Here is a 13,617-nt window from a genome sequence, read left to right on the forward strand (position 1 = left end):
AACTTCCTTTAATAACATCCAAAAATAAATTTAAAAACCAATAAAATTTACTGCAAATTACAAAACCACTGCAAATTACAAAACATTTTTGAGAGAAATTAAAGAAGAGCTAAATAAATGGGAAAACATCCCATGTTCATGGATTGGAACACTTAATATTAAGAGAGCAATACTCAAACTTTCAGCTTCACACCAATGATCAACAGAATCCCATTTAATCTCCCATAGAAATCTGCAAGCCAAATCTAAAATTCATATAAAATTGCAAGAGCCCTAGAATAGACAATCTTGAAAAGGAAGAACAAAGTAAGAGAACTCTCACTTCCTGATTTGAAAACTTACTACAAAGCAACAGTAATCAAGACAGTCTGGTACTAGTATAAGAATAGACAAATAGGTCACTGAAACAGAATTGAGAGCCCAGAAATAAATTCACATGTCTATAACCAGCTAATTTTCAACAAGGTTGCCAAGACCATTCAATGGGGAAAGAACAGTCTTTCCGACAAATGGTACTGGGACAACTGATAGACACATACAAAAAAATGAAACTACCCTTACCTCACACCATTTTTATATATAGGTATATAAAAGTATTATATATAATTAGTGAATATATGTTAAACTATGCTAATATAATTATAGCATTATTTATAAGACTAAAGATGGAAACCCAAATGTCTATTAACTATATATATAAAAAGCCAGCGAACCGAACCCCATAAGGATCGGAATGACCGATTGCTATGACGCCCACTGCAGCCAGCGAACCAGCCAGCCAACTTCCTGCAACCCTTCCCCCCCCCCACCCCCGCCAGCCCCACCCTGATCTGCCCGCAGCCCTTCCCCATACCCAGCCCCACCCTGATTGGCCCGAAGCCCCCCCCCCCCGGTCTGGTCCCTCCCCTGATTGCCCCCCTACCCCAATAGGGGGTGAGGCTGGCTGGCCAACCTCCTTCAGCCCCTCCCACCAGCCAGCCCTGCCCCCAATGGGCACCCACCACCCCGATTGGCCCATGGCCCTTCCCCCCAGCCAGACCCCTCCTCACAGCCAGCCCCTGATCACCCCCCCTCCACACCAATCAGGGGCAGGGCCCACTGGCCCACCACCCATAGCCCCTCACCATGGCCAGCCCCACCCCCAACCACCCCCCCACACCCCAATTGAGGACGGGGCCCGCCAGACAATTGCCCACGGCCCCTTCCCCCAGCTGGCCTGGCCCTGATCAGGCCCCAATCAGTGTTATTTCTATATGTCTGGCCAGCCAACCTCCTGCAGTCTTCTCCTGACAGGCCCAGCCCCAATACTCCCCGATTGGGCGTGGGCCGGACAGACCACACCCATGCATGAATTCGTACACTGGGCCTCTAGTAGATAAATAAAATCTGTTATATCTATACAATAAAATATTATTATCCTAAAAAGGAATGAAGTACCAATAATGCTACAACATAAATGAACCTTTAAAGTGCCCTGGCCAGTGTGGCTCGGTTGGTTGGAGTGTCGTCTGTATTGTTGGTTCAATTTTTGGTCAGGGCACATATCTAGGTTGCAGGTTTGATCCCTGGTTGGGGCATGTGTGTGTATCTCTCCCTTCCTCCCTCTCTAAATAAATAACACTGAGTGAAAGATGGCAGTCACAAAAGACCACATATTACCCAGCCAGTGTGACTAAGTGGTTGAGCGTCAACCCATGAACCAGGGGTCACAGTTCTATTCCTGGATAGGACACATGCCCAGGTTGCAGGCTCAATTCCCAGTGTGGGGTGTGCAGGAGGCTGCCGATTGATGATTCTCTCTCATCATTGATGCTTCTCTCTCTCTCCCTCTCCCTCTCCCTTCCTCCTTCTGAAATCAATTAAAAAAACAAACAAACTAAAAACAAACTTATTAAAAAAAAAGAAAAGACCACATATTATATCACTTCCTATCTTCTATAGCTAGCACGCCACCTTTGAAGGCATATAGGTTAATGAAATAAATCGAAAACCATTCCATTGTTATTGTTCCTCCTTTCATCTCCTAGGAAAACTATAACCCACCATTAAATCAGTACAAGGATGTCATCCTAAAAATCAGACACTGTTTAATGCAATTTTCAATTAAGAGAGATTACTTATATAGGAATTCTACATGGAAACCTTTTGAATAAAAATTAATAAAAATATTTCAACTTAGAAGCTACTAATTAGGTATGTAACAGCACTCAGGCCTTCATAACTTTCTATGGCTTCAGTGTCTTCCCCAGGAGAGGGGATAGGAATCCTATTAGCTAGAGACAGCAAATACATGTGTGGGCTGCTATTGCTCCTCTGAACAGCCCCTACTAATTGATCAGAGATGGAATCACAAATAGCACCTGAGGTGAAACTTATCTGTCATTGCCAGACAAGTGATCTAAGCTACCTTCCCCTTCTAACATTTTACTGTCTGTGACCTACTTGAAATCAAATACATTTGCAGTGAACAGCTCAGACACAGATAGAGACAATACACTCAAACTAACTTAAGGGGTTGGAACCTCAAAATATAGAAATTCTTTATCATCTTTAAATGTAGTGTACTTTTAAAAGGATATGCCACTATTTATACATTCCTCTCAGATGTGAAACTCAGGAAAAAAGTATTGTGCTAGGTGCAGGAGATATGGTATTCAAGATAAGACCCACCCTTGACAGAGGTTAAACTAGCCAGAAAAAATCTATATATATAAAAGCCTAAGCAACCATCACAACCGAACGGACGACCAAACAGGCCAGCAGGGGGGTTAGTGAGGGGCGACCAAACGACTGAGCAGCAGGCTGCATGGGGCGACCAGGCCGGCAGGGGGGGAGGGCAGTGAGGGGCGACCAGGCCGGCATGGGGAGCAATTGAGGTGACCAGGCCAGCAGTGGGGGCAGTCAGGGGTGACCAGGCCGGCGGGGGGGGCAGTCAGGGGCGACCAGACCGGCAGGGGAGAGGGGAGCAGTTGAGGACAACCAGGCCGGCGGGGGGGGGGGGGGGGGGGGGGGGGGGGGCAGTTGGGCAACTAGGCCAGCAGGGGGGGGGGCAGTTGGAGGTGACCAGGCCAGCAGGGAGGGCAGTTAGGGGCGATCAGGCAGGCAGTTAGGAGCCAGTGGTCCTGGATTGTGAGGGATGTCCCGGATTGGAGAGGGTGCAGGCTGGGCTGAGAGGACACCCCCCCCTCCACCACCACCACCCCCTCCCCCGTGCATGAATTTCGTGCACCGGGCCTCGAGTAAAAAAATGGTATTAAAAAAAAAGTAGTATCAATAAAACACATGACCTGTGCCTTGAGCATTGGGAGGAGGACATAACTTAGTCTTAGACATCAGGGAAGGCCTCCTGTGAAGATTGGCCAAGGGCACAGTGACATCTGAGAAAAACATGACACACTCAAGGAACTAAAAACTGTAAGATCCTTTTATGAACAAAGGCAAGAGATGAATCTAAGAGAACATGGAAGACAGTATGAGGGACTCAACTTCATCCAAAAAGTAACAGTCACTGAAGGTGACTTGAGAAGCATAGATGTACTTCTACAGAAGTCTCTATCAGCTTACCTCACCCACTAGAAAGGTGTTCAAGAAGGGGAAGGTACGAGGAAATAACAAAAAGGGAGAGATGAAGAGTACTTCAGAGACTTTGGAGTATATTCAGGCATCTTGGATTAGAGCTGCAATGCCTAGAACATAGATGCTCGATTTTATACATCAATATGTATTATAAGCAAAAAGGAATTATAGAGATGAAGAGCTCAATCATATATTACTGTCATAACTGAAAAGTCTTATTAAGAACTGATTTTTGTAAAACTAAAAATACAGCTCTTATTATTTTTTGTCTATTAGCTTTTAAATAAAATTGGTTGGTTGGCAGAGTTTGTTGTTTTTAATTGGGTTCAATTTAAAAGACACTATTCACCTTGTTATACATATATCTAAGCATGAAGTCCAGTAGAAATGATTTCCCTTTACGAAAAGCTCCTGCCACGGATACTACCACTATGTTAAGATCACGAATGTGCTCCTGTAGCAATATCTGCTCCAAAGCTTCTTCATCAAGCTCAAAGTTATGGTCATCTTCATGAGCAAGAACAATCTGTACTGGACATGGTTTCTTCATAACCTCATCAGAGTTTACTAGGTTCTCATCTTCATAATCCTCACCTAGAATTTAAAAAAAGAAAAACATTACTTGAATTCCTGCATTACAAACTTTTTCTAAAGGATCACAACTAAAGCAAAATTTCAATTAACTTCCCATACCACCCCACTCCACCATACACACACACCTTACAACCATCCGAAAATATTTACAAGTGATGGTCAGGTAGAGGTTGGATTTCCCATTCCTTCTCTAGTAAGACCAAGAATACCAGTAAGATTTCCCACTATATCTATAATAATAAAAGCGTAATATGCTAATTAGACCGGACAGCAGGACGACCTTCCGGATGAAGCCGGGACTGTGAGGGCCAAGCCCCTTGCATGAATTTCATGCACTGGGGCCTCTAGTATACAGATAAGCCACAATACTAAGTATAGCCTCTATCTCAATTAAGTCTTTAACAGCTAAATGTGAACAGTAGATGTTGCTGAGCAGTACATTATTCTATAAACAACTTTTGCTACTGTATGCACACAGAAACTAGTTGGGGGTGGGAGGATCAATTTCGCCTAATAATTCACAATCCAATTTTCCTTGTAGGTATTGCCTGAAAATTACTCCAAGTTACAAAGATTAAAATATGTATGAAATGTAAATACTTTTTATTCTGAAACTTTAAAGGGCTATGTTAAGGTCCTCAGAAATCTCCAAAAATGAGACTATGATAAAGCTAATGAGTCCCTAATTTAATAAGAGTAACCCAATGGTGCACAGGATTAATGTTTAGTGGAAGACACAAGAAAAATGGTCAGTGAGGTGCAGTTACAACTTAGTTTCAGCTACCTCTGGTGTTCTTTTTCACCAAATACCACAGCCACCACCTTTAAAATTACATAGCTCCCAAAAACAGCTACATAAACTCTTCCTTGTTCACCCAGCACACCTGAAGAAAGTAACTCTTGCAGAAGAACTTTTCTGACCAATGTGTCTCTCTCAACTGAATGGGAGTAAAAAGCCGAGACAGGCTGTAAACACAGATGACAAACAGCAAAAGTAGTTAAAAGCCCCATTGCTACCACTCTATAAGCATAAACTGGCAAAGCCTCAAACTGAAATTGCTTTACTTTCAATACTCTTCCGTGTTTTTGTAACCTTTATTATAATTAGGATTCCCACAATAAGGATCAAAATTCAAATTTCTAACTAGAAACACTATGACCAACTCAAAACCAAGGATTGTTGGCAATCAGTTGATGCTAATCATCCAGTTAAATACCTGGAGTTGTGCTTAGCACAAATATATGCACTCTGCTCTCCCTTTTTTTTGGGTAAATTTTCTTAAATTTTGACACTTTTGCTTTCACTATAATCTCAAAAAAAGTAAATCACCATAATGTCAAAATCTTTTTAAGTAAAAATATTGTCACTCTAGAAATAAAGCAAGGCACTTTAAAGTCTACAGAAGTGAGGAATAAAAGAATACAAATTATCTCCCACGTTCAAACTATCATGTTCAACAAAGCACAATTGTGAAGGACAAGGAACTATAACTGAAGGAAGCATAGACCTCTAGGTCAGTACAATTACTGTCAGGAACCAAGAGTCGGTCAAAGGATTAACTCTGACCTTCAGTAAGTTACTGAAACTAGGCCCACTTCCTCTTGCCTGAGGACAAAGCATTCCTTCTGTAGCCGCCCTTCAACTGCCACACCCTTTATCTATAGTTAGGACTTTAGCCGATTATCTAGGTCAGCCCCCACCCCTCCTAGGCATCCACCCTTCTAGAAATCACATATAAGGAACGCTGTAAAAATAAAATTTTGAGGCTTGATCAGAATCCCTTTTGTCCTGCCTCCATTCTTTGCGTCCCTTGTCTGTCTCTCATTCTCTTAGGTGCGCCGCCTCGGTACCCCCGTTAGAAGACCCCGCTGGTCGGGGAAAAATTACCAGTAATCTTGTTAAATGTGACAAATTGACTAACGATGTGGGACAACTTGATAGAATGCATATCAGCAAATCCATAAAACTGAATCAGAGGCCATTTTCTTATAAAGGCACAATTTACAGTCTTCAAAATGCTTAAAATCTGGACAGGTGAGCTAGTAAAGGAGTAAGTTTTTAGCTGAAAATATTATTTGAGAAGTTTGGGAAGATAACTGACTGGCTCTGAAATTCGGTGGAAAGTATTAAGTGCCATTACAAATGCACTGTTACCTGGAAGAGAAGAACTTGCTATTTGAGATCACTGTCAACAAAACAGAATTTCTCAGAAAGTGAATGCATTAGTAAAGCCAAGAAAGAAAGAGCAATGCAGAATTTCAAAGCAAACTTGATCTGTTAGAATTTCACTCAAAATAGTTCACCAACAAAGCACTTTCAAGTGGAAAAGCAAGAAATCATTGAAGAAAAATTCTTCCCTAGCATTTGTTATTCACAGTTTTAGAGCATCAACAAGAAAAATATTCACTAGATAGTAACTCTGGATATAATGCTAAGGTCTTTATTAAAATAACGTATGAGTATTATGTATATAATCATTACTAGATAATATGTTTATATTGAACATCTAGTTTATATTCCTAATAAATGTTCTTAAAAGATTGTCCAATATTCACGTATTTTCAAGTTCAAGTATGATACAGAATGAAACAGATTTCCTATATCAAATTCCCAATGAGAAATAACACACACAGGAACTAAAGATTTGTCTGACTTAGACTGTTTAACTGGGAACCAATTAAATAGTGTCTAAAGTCCTACATAAATAGAATCCAGGGAGTCTTCACTCTAGAAATGGGGACTACAAAAAGGCAGGAGTGCACCATGATTTCGAAGACTACTAGGTGAAAAACTGATGGGATAGATCAGTGATTTTCATCTTTTTTCATCTCATGGCACACATAAACTAATTACAAGATATGTGCAGCACACCAAAAATATATTTTTTCCTGATCTGACCAAAAAAAGGGTATAATTTTGATTCATTCACACCAGATAGCTATTATTATTGGCTGTTGTCATCTTTTATTTGACAATCTAAGAGAAAAGAGGTCATAGTCAGGTACTGCATGTTTTACAATTTCCTGCGGCACACCAGTTGTAAATCACTGCCTTATATACAATTATAGGCACCTAATTATTTAAAAAGTCACTTTGGAGCAAAAAAGGTAGGTAATTATTACTCTTTTTTTTTTTGGTAAATCAATCAAAAGTGTGCCTATTTTTTTGTCAGATTGGCAAAAAATATTTTTTTGGTGTGCTGCAGAATTGCAGTAGTTTATGTGTGCCATAAGATGAAAAGGTTGAAAATCACTGCTCTAGATATAACTACAGGGAAGAAAATATAGGAGACACATTCACCACAACCAGAGATGTAGTCAGAAAACTCAAGAACATGGGAAATTCCATGAACAAACAAACCTGAACAAATAAATTGCAAAGCAAAGAGGGGAGAAGAGGGAAGAGGACCTACAGAAGAGAGACTTAAGAGGCTTATCAACCAAATGCAGTGTTTAAGCAAAGCAAACATAAAAAATTTGAAACAGGAAAATATGAACTCAGAATATTTGCTATTAAGAAATTATTTTTCTAGTGTGATATATACTATGTTTTTTTAACATCTTTAATCTTTTAAAGACACAAAATATTCATACAATATGCTAGTTGCTTCAAAATAATCTAGTGGGAGGATGGCTATGAGAGACTAGATAAAATAAAGTGGCCATTATACTGACAATAGTTGAATCTGGGAGATGTGTCTACAGTTTCCTTATGTTATTCATTTCTGTTGAAGATTTCTATTAAAAGAATGGTGTTTTTGTTAAGTAGGGAGTCTAATAAAGACTTTATTAGGACATGAAGCAGACCTAAACATTTTTGAAAGATAGAGATACAAGCCAATGCTATTAGAAGCGAAAGAAAGTCTCTAAAATACTTTCTCAGCCTATCTTCTACTTCCACTGCATTTTGGTGATGGGGGCAGAGGAGGCAGGAGGGTGCATGGAGAATCAAAAAAAAAAAAAAAAGTTTTTCAATATATATAAGACAAACTTGTCTATATATAAGACAAGATCAAGTGAAAGTATACCAATTCTACACAGACTCTTACAGAAGAAAATAAGAGAAGGGACCATTTTCCAATTCATTTTATAAAACCAGTATTATTATTATCCTAATACCAAAATCAGACAAAGATATTACAAGGAAGCAAAACTATAGATAAATATCCCTCATAAGACATAAAAATCAGTCATCAAAATCCAGTATTCAGAATATATAAAGAACTTCTACAACTCAATAAGTACAATTCCATTTTTAAATGGACAAGAGATTTTAACAGACACTTCAAAGAAGATACATGAATGGCCAGTAAGTTCAGGAAAATATATTCAAAGCCATTAAATGTTAAGAAAATGTCAATCGATAACACATTGAGATACCACTACACCCTCACTAAAATAGCTAAATGTATAGTAAGATTGACAAGAGTTTATGGGAGTACTTGGCACTCACATATATTTCTGGTGAGGGTATAAAATGATACAACCACTTTGAAAAACTTTCTGGCAATACCCTATATACAGTTAAACAAAGACTCACCATACAACCAGCAATCACACTCCTATGTACTTAAAAGAGAAATTAAAGATATGACAACAAAAGGCTTGAACACAAACGTTCATAGCAGCTTTATTCATAACGTCCATAAACTGGAAATAACTCAAATGTTCATTTATTGGAAAATGAATAAATTGTGTGTTAAAGCCATACAATTGATTACTACTTGGCAATGAAATGAATTACTGAAATAAACAATGACACAAATAAATCTAAAAAGCATTATATATACTATATGAAAGAAGTCACATGTAAAATATTGTAGTGTCTGATTCAATTTAGAAACAGCAAATCTACGAGTTAACAAAGCAGATTAGTGATTGCCAGGAACAGAAGGTAAAGGAAGAGCACTGACTATTACTATGAACTGAACATTTGTGTACCCTCCTCCCCAAATTCGTATGTTGAAGCCCTAATCTCTTGGAGAGGTAGTACCTTTGGGGATAACGAGGGTGAAACCCTAATGTATGAGATTAATAAGAGACTTGGGAGACATGATCTCTCTCTCCACCATATGGAGGTACAGCAAGAAGATAGGCATCTCCAAAACCAGAAAGAGGGCTCTCACCACAATCTGCTGGCACTTTGATTCTGAACTTCCCAGTCTCCATAAGTGAGCAGTAAATGTCCCTTAAAGTCACCCAGTCTATGTAATTTGTTATAGCAGCCAAGCTAAGCCAACTAAAACAGAATACAAGGAAACTTTTTGAGATGGAAATGCTCTACATCATGAGTGTGATGGTTACAAAACTATACAACTGAGAAAACTCATCAAACTATACTCAAAAATCAATGGATTTTATATGTTACTTCAGTAAGGCATTTTGAAAAAATCAAATCCAACTTACTCCCCTTAGCACTTTCATTTATTAAATTAGAAGGATAGACCTAGCCGGTTTGGCTCAGTGGACAGTGTGTCAGCCAGTGGACCGAACAGTCCAGGGTTCAATTCTGGTCAGGGCACATACCTCGGTTGCAGGTTCCTCCCTGGCCCCGGCCCTGGTCAGGCTTGTGCAGGAGGCAACCAATCGATGTGTTTCTCTCACATCGATATTTCTGTCTGTCTTTCACTCTCTCTAAAAATCAATAGAAAAATATCCTCGGGTGATGATTAAAGAAAAGAAAAGAAGAATATCATTTTCTAGAAAAAACATTCTAATTAGTATTGCCCCCTTCAAGGATAACTGCCAATGAATATTACACTCCAATGTGATGAAAAACTGGGGCTATCCATCAATTCTGACACTGTGCAGACTCAATTTAAAATGTTTCTCTTGACCTGAATTCAGGACCTGTAAAACATAATTATGAGGGTCTCCAAGGTGACAAAGTTACTCCTTTATGAATGAATTCCTGTGAATCCAGGACTTCATCATGCCAAAATACTTTGGTTAAAAAATAGAAAAGGAATTATGAAGTTCTTAAACTTTTTTTCTTAAAGAACTCAATAGACAGCTTTTTATATTTGGGAGGGACTTGTTTACTCCCACAGTGTTTTAAATCTAAGCATCAACAGAATATGCATATCCTCCCTAGAATACAAATGTCAAGACACATGAGGGCTTTCAAGTATAGCAGGTCCTCAAACAACATCATTTCATTTAACATTGTTTCATTGTAACACTGATGAGAGAAAAAAATAGCAACTCCAGATCGAGGCCACTGTGTGGAGTTTGCACGTCCTCCCCAAGTCTGCGTGGATTTTCTCCAGGTACTGTGGTTTCCTCCCACATCCCAAAGGTGTGCACATTATGTGAACTGGCTTGTCTACATTGTCCCAGTCTGAGTGAATGTGGGTGTGGATGTGAATGCACCCTGCAATGGAAGAGTGTCCTGTCCAGGGCTGGTTCACGCCTTGTGCCCTGAGCTATAGGGATGGGTTCAGGTACCTGCTACCGTGAACTGAAATAAGTGCGTTGGAAAATAATAATCTTGTTTCTACTCTTTTTGAATGTATATATAGCTCATATTTATGTCAATGTATAATATTAGAAGTGTTTGGGGTCTTTCTTTATAAGTTTAGTGATGTTTTATGACCAGAAACGTGCTTGGTGACGTTTTATGACCAGAAATGTGCTACAGGAATTTAACTCTTGTTTTTATCAATTAGCTTATGATAAACTTGGTTATGCTATATGTAATTTCACTGAACTTATAATAACCCATCAAAATTAAGTAAGAACTTGCTGTACTTAAAATTAAGTCTAACATATCACTCAGGGGTTTTGGACATTATGCAGCCAAACTCACCCATTTTAAAGATAAGGAAAACACATGCCTAGATCACTAAAGGGCCAGGTCTTATTAATTTAGTATTATTTCCTCTATAACAGTGCTTCACAAACTTTTAACATGCACATGAATGACCTGGCGATCCATGTTCTGATTCAGTAAATCCAGGGTAGAGCCTGAAACAGTACACTTCGAACTCCAGCATGATACCAACACTGCTGGTCCTCAGGAAAGAACAGAGTACCCAGGATCACAATATTCACAGGTGTTTAGTATGTAAACATCATGTTATTTCATTTCATGTAGTTTCAAGTGATGTTAAAGTTCCCACAGAAGAAAAAAGTTTAAGCTCAACTATAATCATCCATTCTTCCTGGAAGACCGCTAATGCTATGACACAACTAACCACTCCATCCTGGCTACTACTTTAAAAATGTGAATGTAAAAAATATTTTAATATGTTGACATGATCTATAGCTAGAGTTGAAAACTACTAGTAAGGAATCATCATCAGTCACCTGGGTGAGCTTTTCTAGTAGTGCTCAACTTCCCTCCCCCTGCCCCAAATAGGTACTCTCTGCCTGGAGTAAGAATGACAAAGACACAAACTTGGACTTCAATAAACTATGTTTTTGAAAGAGAGAAGAAGCTATTAGCCAATCAGTTACTACAAAAAAAAAAAAAAAAAAGTTTTAACTATTTGCTCCTGTAAAATGTTATTAAAAAACTTATAAAGTTAAACTTCTCTCATATGAAACTGTAACTACAATGCAAATTGCCAAAATAAAAACTTTACAATGTCGGATATTAGTTATATGGGGGATAAAGAAATTTTACACTACCCTTCTTTCTAGAGTCTTACAGCTGGTCTATTTAAATTGATTTGAGACCAAAAAAAACACAAACCAAATTTAATTATATATTGATATGGGAACCCCCACAAACTTGACAAGTTCAGAGACAGAAAAGTAAAATGAAGTATATATGGCAGCCTGAGCCAAGAAACTCTGCTAGCGGTTCTCAAACTGTGGGTCGCAACAGAACCGCTGCTGTAGAGCCTAAGACCATCGGAAAACACAAATATTTACATTACGATTCATAACAGTAGCAAAATTACAGTTATGAAGTAGCAACGAAAGTAATTTTATGGTTGGGGGTCACCACAACATGAGGAACTGTATTAAAGGGTCGCGGCATTAGAAAGGTTGAGAACCACTGTTCTAGGTAGTTAAGGAGGGATAGGGTCTCAACTGCATTCAGCGTAAAATAATTCATAGCCCAAATTGGCACATCTTGGGGAGGCCTGTTCTGAACCCCTTCAGATAATGTCCTCCATTAGCTTTATCCCTTGGACCAACAAGACCATCCTAAATCACCAAGTTTTAAAAATGCTTTTAAAGAGTATATAATATAGTTCATCTCCTTTCATTACTATCAAATCAAGAGATAAACAAAAAGTTGTTTTCCTATAAATTTTACATATTATTTTGCACTTGAAATCTGTTTCCATAGTAACCAGCACTGATGCAACAGAATTTCTGCTGTTCCCATTTTAAGAATACTGAATCATAAAAATTCCTTCATGCATTTATCTAAATAGATGAAGAAAAATGTAAAATAGATTACAAGCATATCAGCTGAAAGTATTTTCCCAGAGCTTATCATCAAATATTAAGTAGTTCTTAAAGAATACATTTGGATATCAGTGTACTTTGAGATAAAAAATATTTTTCAACTGAAATGAATTTTAAATTAGGTATTTAAAATGAGGCTGGAGTTTATAAAGCAATTTTGTTGGCTAGTTAAGAGATGCTAAAATGAGTAATGGCTCATGGAACTCTGAGCAACAACACAAATTCAGAAAAATTCTATTTAGGCTCTGCAACTTAAGAGTCCTCATTTAGGTTCTTCTCTATTTTCTTCTAAAGGAAAGTCTTGCAGAAAATCTCATCCAAGTCACCCCAAGACTCTTACATCTGCTCTTTCTTTGGGGAGTGGGGGTATACTTTTGTTCCCTGGTCCACATTTTTAAACACTTACTAGAGTACAGAGTAGTGAAACTTTTTAAATTTAATTTTTTATTAACTTTGTTCATATACTAGAAAAATTCTTACACATATGCACATGGAGAAAGAGACAAGGTCTCTTGTTTCCTGAAGCACTGTTTGTAACCGTAAAAATAAAAATTGGAACCTGAATATCCATGAATAAACCATGAAATAATTAAAATTATGAATAAGATCTAAATGTGTACACATGGATAAACCTCAAAACCAATGTAAAATGAAAAAAAGTCAAGCCACAAGTACACAGTTTAAGCCACTTACTAAAAAAAAATTTTAACATGCCACAATACTATGTATTATTTAGAGAAAATATATAGACATTTTACACAACTATTTAAAAACCAGAAAACATATATATCACTTCAAGAGAGGCATATATCTGTGGGGGAAAGGAAGGAGAGAGATGTTGGGAGAACCCTTCAACTATACAGTAACACTTTTTCTTTTTAAAAAAAGGATTTTAAACAAACATGGCAAATATTAATAGATCTATGCAATGGGCATTTGGGCATCTATTACAGTTTCCTGTCATTTTTATAAGTTTGAAATATGTTACAATTGTTTTAATGAAGTATTTTAAACTGCTTCAGA

General features: G+C 38.1%; 1 protein-coding gene across 6 annotated transcripts in view; it reads right to left on the bottom strand.

Annotated features, from left to right (window-relative positions):
• The window catches only part of ATL2 (atlastin GTPase 2), a 45,886-nt gene that overhangs the window by 19,094 nt on the left and 13,175 nt on the right, over nt 1-13,617 (bottom strand). For 5 of the 6 annotated variants that reach the window (XM_054727875.1, XM_008162229.3, XM_054727874.1 and 2 more), the window contains one exon: nt 3,926-4,170. The exons of the other annotated variant lie outside the window; for it this stretch is intronic. In XM_054727875.1, the coding sequence (XP_054583850.1) occupies nt 3,926-4,170 (245 nt within the window). The remainder of the gene's footprint in view (nt 1-3,925; nt 4,171-13,617) is intronic. 6 annotated transcript variants of the gene reach the window in all.

This window comes from Eptesicus fuscus, chromosome 16 (genome assembly GCF_027574615.1).
Source record: "Eptesicus fuscus isolate TK198812 chromosome 16, DD_ASM_mEF_20220401, whole genome shotgun sequence".
Taxonomy (NCBI): Eukaryota; Metazoa; Chordata; class Mammalia; order Chiroptera; family Vespertilionidae; genus Eptesicus; species Eptesicus fuscus.